This window comes from Ischnura elegans, chromosome 4 (genome assembly GCF_921293095.1).
Source record: "Ischnura elegans chromosome 4, ioIscEleg1.1, whole genome shotgun sequence".
NCBI lineage: Eukaryota > Metazoa > Arthropoda > Insecta > Odonata > Coenagrionidae > Ischnura > Ischnura elegans.
This window is the reverse complement of record NC_060249.1, coordinates 104094829-104117324: the sequence shown is the minus strand read 5'-3', so window position 1 is coordinate 104117324 and position 22496 is coordinate 104094829. Positions and strand designations below refer to the sequence as shown.

General features: G+C 42.7%; 1 protein-coding gene and 1 long non-coding RNA gene across 2 annotated transcripts in view; both read left to right on the top strand.

Annotated features, from left to right (window-relative positions):
• Positions 1 to 17822, top strand: part of LOC124156906 — a 352033-nt gene extending 334211 nt beyond the window's left edge. The window contains exon 8 of the long non-coding RNA XR_006864426.1: positions 17107 to 17822. This is a non-coding gene — a long non-coding RNA (uncharacterized LOC124156906). The remainder of the gene's footprint in view (positions 1 to 17106) is intronic.
• A 93-nt stretch (positions 17823 to 17915) lies between these two features.
• The window catches only part of LOC124158211 (zinc finger protein 543-like), a 155917-nt gene continuing 151336 nt past the window's right edge, over positions 17916 to 22496 (top strand). Inside the window, exon 1 of the mRNA XM_046533400.1 lies at positions 17916 to 18196. Coding sequence (XP_046389356.1) covers positions 18074 to 18196 — 123 coding nt within the window. The 5' untranslated portion in view covers positions 17916 to 18073. The remainder of the gene's footprint in view (positions 18197 to 22496) is intronic.

The window sequence follows — 22496 nt, the reverse complement described above, 5'->3', positions numbered from 1 at the left end:
CGCGAGCGGCGTCCTTGTTAAAAACCGACTGCCATACTCCGGGTCGCCGGCTTTCTCATGTCCGATCGCCTTATTTGGCTAAGTCACTCTGGCCGTGCCTTGCTTTCGAATTCGCGCCGAGTAATTTCGTGCGGCGAGTGCGAGGAACACGAGTCGAAGAACTGTAATTACTGACTAGGGAGAATCACTATTCCAGTTGTCAAGCGTTTTGTTTCATGGAAGCTATTCCTCCTTGGTGAGGACGATCTTCAAGGCTTGCTACGACATAATTATCCAATGCCTGATCACTAGAAGAGACCAACATCGTATTATCCTGCCTGGTGACAATGATCACGATTTCATAATTAATTAAAATATGTGTATTGGCTGTGATTCTCGAATTTTTATTTCATTTCTTACGTGTACAAGAGGAGGGAATGTTTGAGCACTGGTTATGAGGTAACTGTGTAGCACGAGAGTGATTTGAGCAATTGCAGCGCTAATCACGATTTTATACCGGTTGGCATTGAAATGTAATAAGTGTATTTGCGGTGATCTTCTAAATTAGTATTTAAATTCTCACTTATGCATGAAGAGGGTATGTTTGTGCACAGGTTATGTAGTGATCTTGCTATCGCGAGAGTGGTTTGAATAATTTCAGCACGTCATTGGTCATAACTGAGTCAGCAAATTGAAATATGCCTTGAAGTCAGTGTTAACGCTCACTTTACGGTGGGTTAAAATCACGAGTACACTGAATCCATTTGTCGTCATCGAAATCGCCACTGAAATATTTCCCTGGTAGTGCCACGGCGTTGTATAACTTCCAAGCTCGATGCCCTGGTTACGAAGACGCCGGGCGTCGCGCCGCCAAACGCCGGGACCGCCACGCCACCCGCTCCCCAGAGAACCAAATCCGGCACTCAGCTCGCCCTCTCTCCGGGCCGCGCCGGCCGACGTCCCCGCCACGGAGTGGGACCCCGTTCTCGTGTCCGAGTCGTCCCAATGCCTCCTTCAAGCAACACGAAGGCCTGCTTTGCACCGCCAACGGAAATCTGTATCTCTCTTCCTTATCCTCCCGGCATGGAATCGCCCCGTGGGCCTCCCTTTTGTCCCGGTTTAATTTCTACCGACCCACCTCCCACCAAACCAGTCGGAGGTTCGGAAATAAATATAAAAAAATTAGAGCCCATGAAAGAGTTAAAAGGACGGGTCTGAAAGAAGAGAGAGAAATGGAATATACATATGTCGGAGGAAGAAAAAAACAGAGGGAGACCCCTTAATCTCCGCGGATGCCATTGTTTTGGCGATCCCGTTTATATCTGTTTTTTTGTCTCGAGCCCAAGGTAACCCTTTACCCTTCCCGGGCTGCCGTTCAGAAAGGGTGTCCCGGGCCTGCGACCCTTTGCAATGGCCCGACCACCGCCGCGGAATGTTTTTTTCATTCCTTGTCTCTTTTCTCTTTCCTCCGACGTTATTATATCTCTTTCGTGAAGGATCGGGCCCACCCCGAGCGCGGATACGATTCTCCCACGGGGCGACCCCTTCGTTCTCCGCCGCGAGGCCAGTGCCCTCAAGGGACCCTTTTGCCGCCATCCACCGCATGAAACTCCCACCTTACGGGACCTTCTTCTTCTCTCACGAACCCTTTTTTTCCGAACCCCTCCCCAAAACCCCTTTTCTCTTCCGAAGGGGTCCTCCTTTCCACCTCTTCCGGCGATGTCTACTGCGTCATCTTCCTCAGCAAAAAAGTCCTTCCTACTCCTTATTCTTCATCGCGTTCCGCTGCAGTTCGGTCGCTCTGCCGACTTCTCTTCATTGCTACCGCCTGAATACGTCGCCGGGATGTGGCCGCTTCGTCAGCCGCTAGTCGATACTTCCCTCGCGAAAACGGGGCTCAGGATGCATCGCTGGAAGGAAGGCTTGTTTACTCCGTGGAAAGGTTTTACTGAACGGTTCAGGTATGATCAGTGTTTTCATGAGAGAGCCAGTGTTTTGGACAAAGTTCCGCAATTCTCGCGTCCCGATTGTCGCCAAAAGTAGTGATTTCTCCATTGTTTATGTTTAGATGATGTTTATGTTTATTTGAATGAATTTCTCTTGCGTTTATTGCACTAGTAACTCCTATAATTTGTCTGTGCAAAGGTTTGTTATGCCAAACGAATGTTCTTTGCTCCTTCAGTAGCCCGGATCGGTTTATTTTCCATATTTACTTATAGCGTTCACATTTCCCATCGGAATGATTAGCGCGTCCGTTAACTTTGAGAGATAGATATGCAATTTCTACCTTAAGAGGATTTTTTAATAATATACATGAGGGTATCCTACTTGACTCCATATCGTGGTATCTTTGACTAAATACATCAGTGTCCAAATGAATTAAGCGCGCCGTCACAGAAAAATTGCTTTCGCAAAGGGCATCTTATCATAATTTACGTTTACTCTTTGTTGCTGTGCAAAGCTCATATTTATATAAAATTTTGATGTGATTTGTGCATTATACATCTATGCTAGTATTTTCAACAAGTTTGCTTTTATTCACAAATACATTTATTTCCTCTCATGCTCATGTGTTGAATACATTTATTTTGTGGTATGGTCCATGTTTTAACGACAATGTGTAGACACTTCACGTGTATGCATGACTTATTCACCCCTGTCACTGCAAGCGGCGTTTCAACCAACTGGTTTGCAAAGTGTCCAGTAATTCATATGAATTTATCACAGAGGGGATACGATTACATTGAATAAAACTGGATTCGTATGTTAATTTTTCGAGATAGCGAAATACACGCGGTTTCCCAGCAAAATCCTTCCTTACCATATATTAACCACAAGGTGTGGTTACTGCTGTAAATTTCTGAGCCAACCTTCATTCACTTAAATATAACATTTCTAATCGAAACAATGAGTTTTGAACAATTCTTCTTACTGCTCCTTACTACTAATATTAAATAGTTAAGATGTCTCTGAAGCTTCAATTGGCTAAGCTGAATTTTACCATCAACTAAAGTCATCGTTTTCAAATCTGCTGTACTTAATCGGAAAATCATTGAATGCAGACATTTAATTTCTCCAAATTTGTATAGTGGCTGCTGAATTATTTGGAAGACCATCAAAATTAATCAAATTGAAGTGATCACCTTACAGCGAGGTTGAGTATCCTACTTGTTATTTACCTCAACACGTGGTGACTTTTTCTTCCATCGTAAACCTTCCCATCCAGAGACAATGATAGCGCTTGGCCAAATGCTTCTCGTATTCCGATTCTCATGATTTTTTATCTGAACATAATGAGACCATATTGATCCGTGGAAACCTTATATACCTGTTGTTAGTATTTTTTTTCCAATCTCTCAAGCTGAATAAAATGAAACTATTGCGATCAACGAAATCTTACGTACGCTTCATAATTCTCAAAGAGGAGGCTTTGGGCCTAGTCACCTTATTATAAGTTACCCAAAACGACGCACCTTCCTTCGACGTATGAACCATCCGTAACATCTGCAGAGAAAAAGAAAACGTCTTATCTAACTTTCACAAACTTCCTCAGGTAGTGCCTTGAGGAGAGGGTTGAGAGAGAAATAAAGAGAGAGATGGAAGATAAAACAAAAAAAGCACATCCTCCGAAGTGCTGCCCATCAACACGCGCCCGTCCAATTTCACCGATCGTCAGTTTAACCCTATCCCGGCACCTAAAATAACCGTTTCCCTTTTCCTCGCTGCTGCGCGGGGGAGGGTAGGAAGGATCGGGAATTCGTGCTGATTAAGGGGGTGGCGATGAAGTGGAGAGAGTGAAGGCAGGTGGCCTTCCCACCTCCGCCGCCCCCGCACCGCCCCACCAGCACATGTGCCGGACGAGGGCCCATCCTCCCCGACCCGCAACGCTTGCCTCCGTGCAACCTACTACACTCTCCTAGCAGTCACTTTCCATTTCGATATTCCCCACATCACATTCCACAGTAAAAATTGATATTGTAATAAAAATCTTTTATGTCTCCAATAGTTTGAAATAGTCCGATAAAAATATTTTTAAAATAACCGATTCCCTTGTCAACGTTTCGTCATTTTATATTTGTAAAATTAAAACTTGGAAATTTTTATAAACTAACCCTCAAAATTTTGTATTGATGAAAATATTCTTCCCCTGAAACAAAATAGGACCTCTTATCATTGTCAACTGCCATATAATGATTATGACAATAATCAAGAAAATTCTCAATCATCGCCCGGTAGAATTCAGTGATATCACCATTGATAAGAATATTCTAGCTAGTTTTTGAAACATTAAATGTAAAAATTTCCAATTTTAAGGTTTGCTTATCACAAGCAAGTAATAATTCTCAACCGAATAGGCTGGAAATTACTATCAGAAAAACCACAATAGCATATTCTGCTATTATGTAAGCTTTTTGATATCTTCATCGTATTAATACCCCATTCAGCGGATGAAATATTTATTTCTGAACATTTAAATAAGTAGTAAACAAAAGACGTACTTTTATTTTTCTGTAATACATAAATATAACATTACATCCAAGTCATCGATTTCAGATGAAAATAAACTGTCAAATAGCAATAAATGCTCGAGAAAATTTAATTCTTGACTACTTCATTGGTTTGGAATAGTATAGTAATTCGTCTGCATCAGTTTTATTTCTAATTTGGGTCATGAGTAAGAAAAATTCCCTAGTAATCTATTGCCACCCCCATTCACCATCTCATACGATTTCATTCGAAATTAATTTAACTTTCATCCCTTTTATTTACTCGTAATGCTACAAGGATGCAATTATATTTTTTCCTGCTTGTAGGATTCAAAAAATCTTTCTGAGTGATCCTTTTTTGGGGTACATTCGTTTTATTTCAATGCAATATGAAGATTAACTCTCTCCCGCTCCTAGATAAGGCAGCAAAAGGTAAGCTCGGAGGAGAAATATAATCCAGGAAAGTAGTACTTCAGGAAACTTTTGGCAAAATTCAACAGTGATCAAGGGCACGTGTATACAAATTGTGCGAACCTCTCTCACAGAGGTTAAATTTGGGTATTGAAGAGCTACTGAGGTGTTAGAGAATTAAGAGGATAATAATTATCCATTGCTGCTACCAACAGAATATGATTATCGCATAGGAGCACTAGGCGAGATAGTTACATGATAAGTATACGAGGATGCCTTAAACCGGTATTTGCCGTTTCCAGCATTCTTTTATCACCGAAAAACGTAAACTTCTACTGAATAAGATAGCGAATTATTCTTACTTCTCAACGTAATTGTAACAACGTGAACCTCAATATACCTTCATTGACTATAGTTGAAAAATATTTGCGTAATTTTTTTAATGTACAATAAATGATTGCACTCTATGAATCTAATATGTTTAATCCTCCAAATTCGAAATTTTTTTCATCCTCAGATGCATATCCTGCCCAGGAATACATCTTTTCAAAAGGCTATGAATGTTCGAAAATATATGCGTTTCCTCGCCAATACTGGTAGAAAATGTTTAATTTTTTATATTTTTTTGAAACTCTAATTGGAGATTCGCGAGAATTATATTTTAGGTCTTCCGACTGGGAATTTTAACTATTTATTAGAGAGAGGAATGTAATAACCACATTGTAATTAGAATCTCATTTAAATAGTGCAAGTAATTATTCCACCACATTGTCACTTATGCCCGCAGTTATTTCCGTTCCCACGTGGGATAGGAGCAAGGTGTTGCACAGGAGAAGCACATCTCCTCCACTCTCTTATCCCACCTTCACTCCTCACAGCGGCAGTTGAGGAGTAGACGGTCCCAGAGGGTGTATAATTGAGAGGGGGAAAGTCTTCTCCGAGAGTTCCCAAGCAACTCCCACCCTCGCCTCAACCCGTCCCGAGTAGCTACGCATTCGACGGCACACCTCGATGGTGCGTAAGACGGGCGTCTTAGTATTCGTGGCTTCATCGGCGGAGGTAGTAGTCGGTAGTAAGCGGCCTTAAGCGTGTTTCCGAGGGAGAAAGGGAGAGAGAGAAGTGGTTTGGCGGATGCCGACTCGGGTTTTGGGTTCGAGCGGGAACGAAGTTCTCTTCGGGCGGGAGGGAAGCGGGGTGTAGGGCGGACGGGCTTCCCCAAGATCTCCCCACTCTTCGTCCCTTCTCCAAAGCCTTACTCGAGGTCGGCTGTGCTCCGAACTCCGTTGACTACTTGTTCGCCGCATGGTGGCCGCAGAAATATTTTCCTGACCAGAGGCGGATTCAAATATACATTTGGGGAAGTACGAGTAGAGTTAAAAAACGGAAAACCTGAAATTAAGCGCCTGAGAATTTTATTTTCCTTTAGTCAGAATTTTATATAATATTTATTATTATTTCCTGATAGGGAGTCTGTCTGGTATAATTCTGGTGTGTCACCTTTGCATGATGCTCGGTTTCAAAGTCTTGCCTCGGAAAAAGAACTTCTTACTTTCGAAACGTGGGCAAATCTAACCATCTTCTCTATGTTTTGAACAATCAATGCTCCCAGGTAATGAATATTTTTACTCAAAACGATCCATGAACTAATTAAATCCCCAGTAAGCATTCAAGGGCCGATATTGCGTTGTAAAGCATACTTATTTTCTTGCACCATGCAAAAAGAACTGAACAACTCCTAAAACTTTCTTTTGTAGAATGAGAGAATCGTAACATGTATAGCAAATACGGAAAAAATCTGGCTGACCGATAGTTGATGAAATGCTCGCAGAAATTTGAAGGGATTGCGGTCTAACAAATAGTAAATTAATATGGCAAAAAGTTACATAAAAGAAGCGGCATCAAATAATTCGGGAATACAGCTCATAGCGATTGTTTACCTCCGTCATAAAGATACTCTCTGTGTTAGATTGTAATTATTAAATTAAAAGAAGATCATCCGGATATTTTTTATCAACGGCAAAGTTTTATGCTACCATTTACTGAGAGTTCGTTTTAGTGGAGGAAAATGAGATGATATTTTTTCTAACTTCGTTTGTGATGCTCGGCTAATTGCTTTATCTCCAATCGGAATTATTCTGCTTGATGTAAGGGAGCAAAGTAGCATGAGAAACCTTACCACTCAAAGGTGCGTAGGTTATAGATTGACATAGCAGGGCCTAGATCCATTTTTCAAACCTCACCTCATGAGACAGGTAATGGCTAAAGTCACCAACTTAGATGAGCATAATTCTCTCACGAATCCGGTCCTGATATGCATACGGCCGCAAGATGGAATTAATATTCGTATTTCTTTATTTCCGTTCGCGATTTCCATTCCCTGTCATCACGTCAACGCGATATTGAATGATCGCCTCACGTTTCCTTCCAAGGGATCCCTGAATCGGAACGTCATTAATCACCCAGGGTCATCATTTGGAAACTTAGCGGGTTAACCTGCTCGCGAATGTGACTTATCCCCTCGAGCCACAATTCGATACTCATTTGAACGAGAACGTTTCCAAACACGGTTCACCAAAGGAGCTCAGCGGCGAGGAAAAAAGAAAGAAATGAAACCGATACTGCGTCGATGACAGGTAAAAGGAGGTGGAAAGAAACCATCCCAGTTCGATTAAATAACATTTATGTGCTATGGATTCGGTTTCCGATCGTTTTGAAAAGGCTTCACCAATGCATCGCAGACATTCGGAGTGATCTGCATAAATCAACCCGGGTGCATTCTTATTTGCTCCGCTGTGCGTGACCGCGCCGCGGGCTACTGTGGTCTCCGGTCCACCCCGCCCCGGGTTCGAAACCTGTTCCGTTGTCAATGGTGCGCGGCTTCATTGTGATAGGACCGCGGAAGAGAGCTCAGTGCACCACGGGACGCATCGATGGAACATTCACGCTTCGTCAAATCAATCCTTTTTCCTTCCATTCTCTTGTTCACGCCGTCTTTGAAAGAATCCAGTTTCGTCTCTTATCCGTACGCCGTTAATCTTCGCCTTCGGAAAGTTTGATCTGGGAAAGAGAGCGAAGGAGATTCCACTCCACCCTTTCCAGAAGTTCCCGCAGGTCTTAAGCACTTCCTTATGATCGTTTTTTTTCCACTCCTCTACTCGACGCGGTCTAGTCTTCGAGAGCATCTCTTTGCGCGAACGTTTGCGTACGTGTATACAGTAGAAGTATTCGTCCCCGTTCGTCCTTGTTTTCCCTCCGCGTGTGTTTGAGTCCTCGTGTGCAAGTCCGGCTCAAGTTATTCTCAGGGTGGCCGCTTTTGATTTACGACCGCGATGGTCCGACAGGCGGCCCGCGCGGGTTCGGCCGCCGCGGATGTCGGCCGTGGAGCTAGGGAAGGAGGGAGCAGGCTCTGGTCTACGACTCGGACACGCGCGCTCTAGAAAACAAGTCCCATTCTAAACTTTTGTTTGGCCGCGGACCCCGCGACCCTCTTCTAATGCAGAAATGCACCGTGCAGCGTCCCTTTCAAAGACTCTCCTCTCGTCTCAATTACGCGAATGTACTCTGCGGAGCCGATCTAGCTGTTAGATGCGGTGTTATTTTATTTTTTTGTTGTCCGTTTCATTTTGCTAGTCTTGCTCAATTCGCTTTAAAATGTAGTAAGCTGCCTCCACAGTTCTTCATTCATGCCTCTTTGTTGGATTCTAACATTATAATCGTACTTTTTACGCTAATTATCTTTTGATTTAATATAAGTTAAAATGCTTGGTACAAATAACCCTCTCCTTATTCATAAATTCACTGTCCAGTTTTCCTTTCAAATTCCCCTCTCTATAGAAAATTATATGATGTACTGTACACATCTGATCTTTTCTGATCTATTTGTTTATAAAAGTGAGACTTCTTTATTCTTATTCTTATTGCATGAAATTTAAGTCGGTGATGGAAATATTCTTGTTCTAGGTTTTTTATTATGAAATATAAATGTCTGTAATAACAAAAAGACACATTTTAGATTAGTCGATTAGTCCAATGTGAACATCTATCGCCTCGACGCAACTGAATGCGCTGACCTAACATGTAAAGCAATATTTTTGGTTATTGAACAACACAAACAATATTATCTCCCCGAATATTTGTCTTAAGCTATTGTGATGGCATAAAATGCACTTTTAATAGTGAAAGAGAGCAAGGGGGTGGGCCTCGGTTGAGCCTTTTATAAGTGTAAAAATTTGAATATTTTTCATGATATTTTTTAATGATTTAAAATCAGCAGGGGTGAATTACTTGCAGATTGGCTCTTCAAGCGAGGCTGAAAGCTTTCAAACTGCTTTTAAGCTAAGAATATGAGAGGCTATTGAGAGGGGGTAATTGATGAAATTCTCAACAGATAGCTATGTGTGACCCAAAGGTAGCGATTCATAGGCATGAGGAAAGTTATGAATTTCTCTGATTACCTTCACGGCTAATATGTATGCCTAAACCTTTGAGTCAGCTATATCCTATTTTATGACATTGTTTTTTACTCAACGTTATTAACATCGGTTTACGTAATGGAGCCTAAACATTTTGTATTCATAACCGTGAAAGACTAATGAGAAATTTCGGATTAAAATAATAGTTCTCACCTAACCAGATATTACGATTGGTTACAGCGCTAAAAGATGGCTTAATACAAATAATGGTCAAGTAATTAGCCCATTCTTCGCTTCATGAATATTCGCTCTTTCAACATGATTTTTGACTGTTATGAAATATTATATTCTTTGACAACCTTATGATTCAGCGTTAATCAAAATAAAAGTTTTCTGCTTTCCACTAATTCTTTTCTAAGAAATATGTTATGAATTGAATCCGTGATTTCTAAAATAGCGGAAGTCCATTCGGCAAATTTCGAACAAATCACTTTCCCAATACATATTCAAAGCTATCTGAGCCACCACTTCAACCTTTCTTATCTAATAAATGAGCTAAAATGTGCAATACCTATTTATTGAAAGAAATCGAAGCAAAACCCAGGGTACCCTCAATGATGCGCATTAAAACTCCTCATTTCAAATTCCTGCCGAGTGGACTTTCACCATTTTGCCAATTTGCGCCATTACTCCTATTTCATTTTAAATCAAAAGCGATCTTTGTGTAATATTTTGTTGAAATCTCAGAGAGACCAATCCATTTTCCGATGAGATTCCAAACTCGTCGTTACATTCCACTGCGATTCAAATCAAGCCGTTACAGCGCTAACATCCCATTCCACTCGTCGAGCACACGGTCACGCATCTTACACCGCGGAAAACTCATCTTCGGTCGCGCGAGAAGTGGACCTGTTGGCGAGCGGTGAAACGCCGTGTCAACCTGAAGTCGGGACGGCCTCCCACCGGAGTGCAAATGCAGCAACGTGCGAGCCGTCCACATTAGTGTGAATATCAGAGGATTTAACGCCTCTCGCGACGTCAGCCGTGTGAGATTAGGGATGGACGAGGACGAGAAGAGGGACACCCAAGGTGAAGCAGAGAGGGAGAAAATAATCGGGGAAGGATTTGGGCCTAGTTCATACTGACTGAACTTGGCGTAACTAGGCTTAATATGGCGCGGCTATAGATGCAATGAAAGGAGCATCGACTTCTTCACAATGACCAAATGGTGTAATTCTACTAGGTACAAATATTAGCTACTGTACTACTTCATTTATAATATTACAAATTTGGGAATTTCTAGGAGCTACATGGAACTTATTTGTACCTACTTGACTAAGAGTACATAACTCTTATATCAAGTTCAATATCAGTAAAAACACTAAATGAATTCGCAAGTATTTGCGAACTTCCTATAATTAACTATTACTGATTTAGCCAGTAAATTCTCTTGTACATTAAATAGAAGTTTAGTTACATGTGGACTCAAATGTAGTACGTTATTATAATTATGGCTCGACAGTCAATCGGCAAGTGTCAACTAAATACTTCTAAAAGTCACGAAATAATAGTACGAATAACTTCCTAATTTATTGCACTGATGGCAGATTAAGATGACAAAAAAACTCAACGAAGAAGATTCCATGATTTTGTAGAAGGCCAAACAAAAACATTCATTCAAAGCATTTGATATGAAGAAAAATATGAAGAAAGTCCTCATCAATAATGTCCCTCGGAATCTGTTATAAATGAAAACACCTCAAGTCTGGATTTAGTCTATAAAAATTCCACAATAATGGATGACTGATATTTCAGCTTTCCTGTGTCCAATGATTAAATTCGTTGGCCTGTGTGAAATGTATTCAAGTTGAGGATTTCTCCATTTTTCCGGGTTCCCACCGCGTTGATTGCTGGTTTCGTGAAAGCAATTTCACCTGAACTCAAGTTGAACTTCGATCTGTAGTCGCTTCGTGGGACCACGGCGAAAATATACTCAAAACAACCCACGCGAGTGTATCCGAAAAATATGAACCAATCCCCGACTACGATATCTACAAAATTGAGACAGGGAAAACGAAGATTCAACAAAACCGCAAAATGGCTGTTAGTAGGACGCACTACGGTCGACCGGCATGATTTTGTCTTGTTTTCCTGACGATTAAATTGGTTAAAACTAACGAAATTGACTTAGATTATTCAGGATATGTATCATATATCCTTGTCATTATTTAGCTCTATCTAGCATAGAAAAGTTTTTCATTGGTATTTCCTCAGAGTTAAGTAAGCGTCTCTTATATTTATATATAAATTTTCAAGGTACGCATGAATGAGTGAATTTTTCATATTTGTGAAGAATCTGATTATCGATGAGGGTGTTCTGTTCAATTCCACTCATGGTATACCCTTAAAAATGATCACCTGCATCTCAAATATTTATATTTTCCAATGGCTTTTTCACATGGGTAAAAAGGTTTTCCTGAAGCACTTACTGGTAGATGTTGACGATGATCCACCCTATGAAACCCTGAATATTTTAGGTTAATGACGTAAGTTTTAATAAACAATGAACACGCCAGGAAGTAAGACTGAGAATGAGAAGAGAACTATGCGTCCCGTTCGCTCGGGGATCGGATCTACGTCTGCCGAAGCTTCCACACTTGGGCGTCGGGGGCGTCGCTTTCCTTACATATCCCCCCCTCCACCCCTCCTTCACCCACACTCCATCGAGGCCTCCCCTACCTCCCTCCGCAACGAAACCCCCTCTCTCCCTCCCGACCTCATAGCATACCCCCTCGGGCGCTCAAACCCACCCCACCCAAACCCCTCCGCAAGGAGCGCGGGTGGGGGGGAGAAGGAATACGGGGGTGTACGGAAAGAAAGAAAGAAACGGCGGAGGGGGGGGGGCAAATAAAGGGGAGGGAGGGGGTAGTTATAAAAAATTGAAAGGAGTAGGAGGGTGGGATAGAGGAGGTTGGGGAGGTTCGCGCGGAGGTCTCCAAGGCGCAGAATCTGAAGGAAGGGGAAGTAAGTGGAAGATGGAGGACTCGGTCTCTTAGAAAACCCCCTTCTCAGAGAGAGAACTGGGAGGGGTAGATAAGGCGGGGGAGGAGGAGGAGGGGCGCCTGGCTGAAGGGGGGGGGAGGAGGAATCTAAGAGGGTTGGCTGGGGGGGAGGGAGGGGAGGAGGCGAAGGGGGTAAGAGTCAGGGAAAGGAAGGTTGCTACTTGGCCACTCCGAGTTTAGTCGTCGGCTGTCTTCGCGGGGTCCGGCTGGTGTATCACAAGCGCCAGGGACCACCAACCCCCTCTCTCTCTCTCCTCCTTCCCGCCTCTCCTCCTCCTCTCTCTCCGTCTTCATTATTATTACGCCTCCTCCTCTTCGGCTACCACTCACACCCTCTGCCATACACATGCTCAGCCTCTCCGCTTTTTTCGGCCGCCCACCCCCTTCGATGACCAGCCCGTACCCATCGCCATCGTCTGGCCGGCGCTGGGCGAAGGAGTCGTCGAGGTAGACGCACTGCTTCGGGTGGGAAAAAAAATAATCCACTTCCGCCTTGGCCCTTGTTGTCGTGAGGAAAAAAACAAGTGGAGGATCGGAGCAGGAAGAGTGATATCAGAGGATAGGAGGAGAGGAGTTCGAGACGAGGAGTCGGACTGATATACCTGCCGACGTTTCGACAGCAGCCTTGCTATCTTTTCATGGATAAAACAAGTGGTGGAACTAAGGAGTATGACGCTGTAGTAGAGATAAAGAGAGGATTTTGTGACGTCGATTCGGTTTGAAGCACATGTCCACGTTTCCATTTCTTCCCTGTTGTCCTTCGTAATTAAATACGGGACCAGAGAGAACAGAATTTAGTGACGACGAATTGGTGTTCGACGTTTCTACCGCGGTAGCAGTGATCATCAACCGTCGGTGTGTGTGTGCTGTTTTTTTCCACCACCATCTCCCCACCACGTGCCCCACCCTACTCCATCAACGGGCGATCCTCTCTCCTCGGCTTGTTTTTATATTTCACCAACCCCCTTTTTACGCGCGGACCACCCCCCAAGGCTTCGGCGGCCAGAGAGCCCCACACCACCGCGGCGAGAGCAGTCGGCCCCGCACGCTCTGGTCCGGCAGCTTCAACCGATCACTTCCGCCGCCCTCGCAAGCCGATGTGCCCGCCACTCCGACCGCGCAGCGCCGAGGACCCAGCTCCCCGTATTCTCCGGAGGAAGTAGGGAGTGCTTTTCCGTTCCGCTTTCGGTGAAGTGTTCGTCTCTCGGGAATGTCGCGGGTGAATACGTCGCGGACCACAGTGGGACCTACATGAACAAGGTCTTGGTCGAGTTCTGTGCTTGTGAGAGGATTTGGAGAAAAAAAAGTGCGGTCAAAAAATCTCGGGTTCGGACGCTGTTCTGATGGGTAGGACGTCCGGATCGGAGCGAGTGGGGCTGACGGCCCGTGGGAAAGGAGCCCACAGCCCACTACTTGGGTCACTTCGAACGGAAGGATGAAAAAATAGAATAATAGTGCACCGCGAAGTTGAGGATTTTTCGTTTTGAATCTCCCGGAGAGTGTGAGGAAGAGGCGGGAAGCGCTACGGGCGGATGGAATGGAAAAACTGACGATCAAGGTGCGCTAGTGTTGTTTTTTTTTTCGATTTCATCCTCTTATTTTCGTTTTTCGACCTTCGCCCCCTGTCATTGTCCCCACTCCCTCTTGACGAGTCCTCAGAGTCTTCTCAATCGTCCATTGAAACGCCACTCAGCAGACCTTTTCCTTTTGCTGCCCTCGGGTGAAGGTCCAAGTATGAGTGACCGTGTCTATGACCAAGGGTTTGTGAATGATGGGAGGGTATCTGTAATCGTGAGAGAGTATACCGTTGTCCAAAATTCATGGAAATATTGTCAACGCCAACATTAGTAACAGTGTGTCTACAATAATAATTTATCCCGCTAATGTCTAACGCTTGGTAAGGAAACCAAGAGTTGATATTGGCGGGAGAAAAGTTAACATTTAGTTAGTTGAATCGTGTAGGGAATAGCATGGCTAACGGCGAGTGTTCTTGGGATATATTTGCCAGCCATTTCATTAAGAATGTGGAGAAATGAATAAATTCGCCTTTGTGAAATATTCGTGCGTACCAATTCTTCTGAATTTTAATTCGTCTTTAGCATAGTTTAGTTATTTTTTTAACTTTGGAAGTCATTCACTTCTAGTTGGTATCTATATTTTCTATTAATATATACGACTTATTTCATGGTATCAAATAAGGCAGTTTTAATTTTTTATTCATTTTTAGATTTTTCGGTTCAATCGCAGTCAAATTAGGCGTTGAAATTAATATTTAGTATACCGCTATTAAGTCCTTTGGGGGGAAAATAATTATGTTGAGTACTTACATTTTTTAACTTCGATTCAGCGTGAACTTCTCCTAAATGAGGCAAGACACTGGTAATTAATTTTGCCCTCTGATTGATACGTGTAAGTCATCCGTTCTTCATCGCATGGACTGCATTTCATGGATACCGGTTCCTTGAATTCAAATTTCAGACGTGGATTTCTTTATTAGGTATAAGTTTCATCGGAGTTCATTTCTAGGAATCAAAAATTAATGCTATTATCCTAGATATCATTCATAAAAGATGTCTCCCTCTGTTGAAAAAGAACTTCATTTTATTTATGGACATCGTTGCTTTATTTCAAATCTCAAACATGGATTTCTTTATCAAATTCGTTTCTTGGGAGTTCATTTATAAGAATTAACAACTAATAATTTTAGCTTAGATTTTATTCATAAAAGATGTTTCTTTTTATTGAAATGAATTTTTGTCATTTTTCACTCTTGATAATCCCCGAAACACGCATATGATTTTGTCGACTCGATAGAGTTTCAGGTTAATTATTCCGTTGCGAGGCAGCATCCCTTGTCGTTCGCCGGAAAGCCTCGTGGCGGACAGCCCGTCTTCTCAGCTGATCTGCGGTCTCCCTCGAAACATGTCACTCCCTCGAGCGAAATGAGCGAAGCCGATCTCTCTTCATGGAAAATAAAAAAGAGGAAAAAGGGTGGAAATCCTTTTGTACCCGAACCCCGGCAACCATCGTCTCCCCCTCATGCACAAAACCCGCTACATGCTCCGCGAAGGGCCGCTTGTTTTCAGTTTTGTATTTGAATTCCCCCTAAGGGGACTTAGCAGTCATTCCATCCACAGTCATCGTCGTCGTCATCACCACTCTTTTTTTCTTTCCCCTCCTGTGAATTCGTAAGGAGATAGGGCCCACCCTTTGCATGCACGGAATAAGGGACTAAACTACTACCAAACTACCTTCCCTCACAGAATCCCCAATCTCCGTCCGCTCATCCTCCTATAGTTTTCCCCTCAAACTTCGCCCGAAACGTCGGGATGAAGAAAAAAAACGCACGCGACTGCTGAGACCTGAGAGTGTTAGTGTCTGTTCGCACGCGTTTGCGTTAAGGGTCCACCACGTTTTCACCCCACCTACCTTTTCCACACACGCACGCTTTGGTTCCTATTAGCATCTCCCCCCTCTGTACGTGGACCTCGCCCTGCTCCCCACCTGGTCCAGAGGGGAACACTTCGCGGGCCGCTGGTGGTCAACCGGTCCCGCGGCGGACGTCGCCACCTTTGGACCCCTTCCCATTTACCGGGCGGCGGCCGCCAGTCCATCTCCGGCCTCGGGCAGGAGGTGGAGACCACTTGTGTCCATATAATACATCGTCCGTCACTTCGCGGCGCGAGCCAAGCAGACTCCGCCGGGGAAGTCCGCGTGGACCTGAAGGCGAAAAAAAGAGGAGCATCTCCCCCAAAAACTCGCTCATCGCCAGAGTCCTTCCGGAGCGGTCGCGTGGTCAAGTTTTTTTTCCCCAACACGCGAGAGAATCCTCCCTATTTAGCTTTGTGAGTCGCCGCGGGTTGACAAGCCTATTTCCCGGAAGGGTCTGAAGCCGCTATGTCAGCGGGAGAAGTGTGTTATTGTTCTGCCTAATTTGCTCCCCCGGATCGTATTTGGGTGTGGATGGGATAAAAAATTGTTTTTGTGTTTCCTGGAGTCGATGTGTTCGGTCGTGTGCAGGTCCTTTGTATTGAGGCGGTGATCCTGTTTCCTTGAAACATGTTTGGCTGGTGCAGTTCAAAGTTGGTTCTGATAGGTGTACAAAACTTTTTTTTTATCATCTCGCGCTTTCGTTTATTGAAAACGAGAGGGATGCTGAGAATTACAATGCAATAGCAAGTCTCACTGTTCGGTGCTAAGCGAACTGGATGTCAAGTGTGTCTGGAATTACTTGATTATTTGATTCCCTACGAGGTCGATTATTGTGCAGTTTTTCTTCCTGGTCAATCCAGTTTTTTTTTGCTGCAGTAAGTTTGTCCACTTGATTTGAAAGAGTGAGAATAGACTTTTTCGGGCACAGGTGCCCAGTTAACTTAATTCATGAGAATTCAAATTAATACATCCAGCCATTTCGTGTTCTTTTATTTGTAATTTTGAGACACTAATTAAGCACTGATTACATTAATTTCGTTGAATCATTCTTTTCGTGGGATGTACCCTAACTTCGATTTTTATCACATAAATAATTGACCGATTCTATCGTATTTTTTTCATTTCGTAGAAAGTTTATGGCTGTATAAAATTCTAGAGATTTAATTCGTTTATTGAGCATCGTTTTCAAATAATTTCCTTTCATTGCTGTACTAGCCTATGAACCTGGATTTTATCATATGTTATCAATCACCGCATTGGAAATGGTTATCTAACGCATATTATTTCAACTAATTTATATTCTTCGTTCTCTATTCATTCCAGGTGCAAGCACCCTCCCAGGGTTAGAGGCCTGAGGAGGCCGTTGCGGACTCCGCGACATCCAGTGAGTGAGGACAGTGCTTCACAGCCAACTCCCTCAATCACAGAGACAGAGTGTCTGTGCTTTCTCCCCTTTTGGACTGAAGGAGCGACGCTTGTGCGAAAGCAAGGGACTTGAACTCAGTTTGTATGACCTCCTCCGGAGAAATCCTTACTCCCCCGACGGGGTAGCGGACGGATAGAGGATATCCGTAAAGGAGTCAACTCTACTCCCACCCTTCCCTCAGGAGGAGAACAGACTTTATAACATCCCTCCCACCCCCTCTACCCTCCCCCTTTCACCCCTCTCCACCCTTTCCCCAAACTCACCCTTGCCATCTTAACATTTGGCAATTTTTTCGCGGAGGGCGGCGATTTTTTCGGTAAGACGGTAAGAAGCCCCAGCGCTTCGCACGAGACCGCAAAAATTACTCCCTCAACCGCCCTCCCCCTGCTCCCCTTCGAGTGGTCCACACAGAAAGCGTTCCCCACGGCCGCCAAGGTGTTTTCCTCACTCTTCCCCCCGCATTCCCCCTCCTCCCTGCCCCCCCACTCCCTTCCCCCTCCCCCGCGGCCCATCCAGTCCCTGCAACCCACCCCACTCCTCCACCACCAGCACCAGCTCAACCAGCAACAACTGGCACAGCAACAACAACAGCAGCAGCAAGCCCAACAGCAGGCTCAACAGCAAGCCCAACAGCAGCAAGCGGCTCAGCAACAGCAGCAACAACAGCAGAACCAGCAGGCTCAGCAGAACCAGCAGGGTCAGCAGAACCAGCAAGGTCAGCAGGGTCAGCAAGGACAGCAGAACCAGCAGGGCCAGCAGGCCCAACAGCAGAACCAGCAGCTCTCTTCGGCGCAGTCCGAAGACCTCTCCACGACGTCTTCGTCGGCTTCAGCGGCAGCAGCGTCGGCAGCGGCGGCCGCTCTCATGACCGAGGTCACCTCGCGAGCCTTCAAGATGGAGCCCGAGTTCTGGCAGAGTCGGGCCACGGCGCCACCACCGCCGGCGCCCGACCCGAAGGTCACCGAGAAGCTAGTCAACGAACTGCAGGTGAGTCTATTGGACTGGTTGGCAAAGTCCACTATCGAGAAGTCACCCCTGGGGGTGTGGCCTTTTTAACAAACATTGAGGTATTGATGCTATTGAACTCTCTCAATTCACGATTCCGCAAGTATATATAGTATTCTAAGAATATTATATATATATAACAGCCTCTAACACATGGATAGGATGATTTATTGTATAGTTAAGGAATTATTTCATGTTTCATTTACAGTAGCATAGTATTTTCTTCTCTCCTAAGAACTCAACACTCGGTTTGGTATAGAAATTAACGATCATACTCGGTAATATTCCTTTTAGTGTTTATCATAATGTCTTAGATCAATACATTCTTAACTTCTATAATTTTAATGCTGATCGGGTGGAAAAGAGTGAATGATATCATCAGCACCCTATGATGATGTAAATGTATTTTCTGAGTATTTGTGGTCGGTACTCGCTGAGGGTATTGTTATTGCATGCCGGGTTCCAAAATACTTAAATTAATATAATGTATTGAGGAAATTTTAATGACCTTATGGGTATCGGATGGTTTATTTATTACTTAAACGCTACATAGAATATTTGATGATATGATTAACAGCAGTGAGACATGTTAGATCAAATTACACTAAAATATTCTTAGCTATGAAATTTCAAATGAGTTTTGCTTTACTAACCAATAGTGCTTTTTTAATATACTATGTGGCAAGCTCTCATGTAAGTGTTGTTACATCATTATTGATCAGAAATCTGAATTAATATTAATGGAAAAAGCTCTCTCGCCAGTCATCAATATCTAAGTGGAGTACATGTAATGCAAAATAATAGCTAAATAAGTATGTTGCATGCCATACTCTTAAATTTACTCTACGATGAAATTTCATGCAAAAAATTCTGTCATAATCCATTACATTAAATTAAATTTAATAATTGAGACACCAGTGCATAGTTTTTGGTGTTACAAACCTATTTATCGGAATTAAAGATAAACCAACACGCTAAAGTTATAATTCAATTTGGTAAGAATATTTTTAGACGAATCATTTCAGACTTCCTATTGCAAAAGAATGAATTTAAATATTTCTCAAGACTTTCCGTGTTGGTTTCATAATTTATTCAAAAATAAATTAGTCCATTCAGAACTTTGTCATTATTGTCATGATTCATGAAAAATAATATTGCCTAGTGATCTCTGTTGGAAAGTCTAACAAATTTTTGCACATTCTTGAGAAGTGATTTCATTCAGTTGAATAGTAATATTTTCATGGTAAATATAATTGCGGGATGGTTAGAAGGACAAATATTGATAACATTCACAATGCTGTCTTCTCGCTGAGAAATTATCAATTCCAAAATATTTTATTATCACCTCTTAGTCTTTTAATTCATTAATTATTGGCGTGTGCATGTTAGTGTATTATTTTAACTGTTATCACTTATGCAATGTGTTATATCTATATTTACCATAGTAGAGACCTATCTAGTACCTTTTGTTTTTATTTGCTTTAATATTAGTGAGAATGCCGGCATGCTTCATGATAAGCTTGTTTGTAATGTTCGTGTCGTGTCATTGTTGCAACTGCTCATCAGGACACATTTACCATTAAACAAAAAAATACATCTTTTTCAATTATCATTTATTAATTGTAAAATATTCATTCCTATATTCCTGATTATAAGGTGTTTTTAACTATTTTTATACCAGTATTTTTTTAATTAATCTTATAATTTGATTTACTGTTGGATTAATTTTTTCTATATGCATACATAATTTATGAAATGTATTTATACTATCCAGATGCATCATTAGAAGTAGCTATCGATCATTCGGAAGCAAAATGTGAAGTTGTATTTAGCAGAAGATTAAACAGAAATGACCCACGTTATCTGTGCAGTTTCAACGTGACAGGGCTCGTTGGAGTTTAGCGCGGTAGATTAATCAATTATTGCACTATCCCTAATGACAGATCAATTACCGAATGTCCAGCGTTTCTTCTGTTTTTCTGCGGTGCCACCGTTATCAGTCATCACCGCATCTATACTCCCAACCTCTCGCCTAAAACCATTTTCCTCTCAACGAGCCTTTCGTCTTATCTGTTGCCTTTCCGAACCGACCGTGCGACGCCGTTTTTCCTGGGAGCTGAAGGGTGGAAAGAAACTCGATTGGAATAAAAATCTTCTTTATACCACGCTTAGCTTATAATTTGATTTACTGTTACTTCTTTATACCACGCTTAGCTATAAGCCCTCGTGGGAAAATACTTTAAATATATTATCATCATTATTTGAGTTATTTTCGTGACAGTATTTTAACATCTTTTACGAAATGGGGAATAATACGAATACAATGCCTAAAAATCTTCGGTTAATTAAGGAGGCCTTTGTTTCATCAAAAACTGATAGACTGATTGAATCTTTGATGGCTAATTAGAGAAATATCTAATTGGTCTCATGACCGTCAACTTCCAGCATTTGGCGCCGTTCGGCCCTTGTTTATGCTATCTGTCCAGCTATTTTCACACACGTACTAGAAGTCTTCAACATCCCTATTTCCTAATATCTAATCTGAAGCTTTCCTTGGTCCATATTTCTGTTCAGTTGCGCTTACATAATTAACTTTATAAGAATAATGCGTCACATAAATTTGATCCATTTAAGATTTTCATGGATTCAATATCCTTAGCCTCTTCCGAATTATTGATTGAGTAATATTACTTTGACGCCACTTCATTTACTAGTGTAATGCATCATGAATTTTGTTAAGTTGGCAGTAATGGGTCATTAATCATTGCCGAACTTATTGTAAAATAAAAAAGTATCAGGCCTTTTAAATTAGTATCAGAAATTTGAATTTGATGGTATTTTATGTGGACTGCACTATCCAAACGAAAATAGTGATTGAGATCTTTTTGTTCCCATTATTAGCTTTAGAACTAAGTACATAGAAAATCAAGCGATAAATTTAAATAAAAGCAATATTTAAAAACGGGAACCTGTATTAAGATTAGGTTAATTCAGGACTTAATGGAATAACCAGTGGCTCGAGTAAAAATCAAGGGGTGATATGTTTCTACCATACTTTCATGTAGGTACCTTACTGTGTCTTTCATAGACCTCTTGAAAGACTATTGTTTAAAATTAATCCACATAGAATATCCAATTATCTCTGTTGGTCTGAATTGCATTGAGTAAAAATAGTGGCAAGCATTTTGACCTCGAATATAGCAACAAATGACTTGAGAATTCCGCTTAATAATTGCCGGCCTCGGTGGCGCCGGGGTAAAGTCCCCGACTGCTAACCTGGAGGTCGCGGGTTCGAATCCCGCCTGGGTGGTTTGACCACCATCCAGGGCATGGATGTATATGATAGTCAAACAATTTAATTGTAAGAGAGGACTATCTAGTCCTAAATTCGCTTGTGCAATAAAGACGACATTATTATTATTATTATAATTCCGCTTTTACGTTTGGAGGGAGTGAGGGACGGTTTGGATGAGAACGCGGTCACGCATCGGATTCAACGGTCAAAATTAGGTTTCCCTGTCGCGGGACCCTTGCTTAGGGCCGCGCGTACGGGCCATTCCGAGGGCCATCCGCGTTCGAGTTGGAGGTACGGCACATGGCGGTCCACACACAAGGGCCCTACCCACTCCTCTTAACTCAGATCACGCGAGGGAGGCTACAATAATCGGGAGAGAGCAAAAGAAGGGTCGGCTGCCGCTCCAGGTGTTCCCCGGCGGCGTATGCAGATGCGGGGGTCATCTTTTGGGGCGGGAGAGAGGGTGGACAAGCGGATGGAGTCGACGATGATTTTCGTGGGGTTGAGAGTGTGGGGAAGTGAGGATGGGAGGCGGGAAGGCCTTTGCCCCCGAAGGAAAGGACTAATGCGTCCATAAGCATATGAACTCATGGATGAGGTGATTTGAGATAGAAGGATAGTTTTCCGTGCTCGAGTCATCATTCGTCCAATAAATTTTGTTCTATATCGAGGTAATTAGCGGAGCTTAACAGTAAATTAACGAGAAAAATTTAGTGGTCTTTCAAAAATTAATCTTACAATTACATATAAATCACCTTCGGTCATTCATGGCTAATGGTTGAGTAATTTTACTTTTACGCCACTTTATTTTTCTGGTGGAATACAACATGAGTTGACAGTAACGAAGAAGTAATGATTGCACTAGATATTCTGCAATGGGTTGCCAAATTTAGGGTTTCCCCCAAGTTCCAAACAAAAAAGGTCCGACTTCCAATCGGAAACATTATTTACACATTTTTGAAGGCACTCAGGCAGTGCTACGTGTTG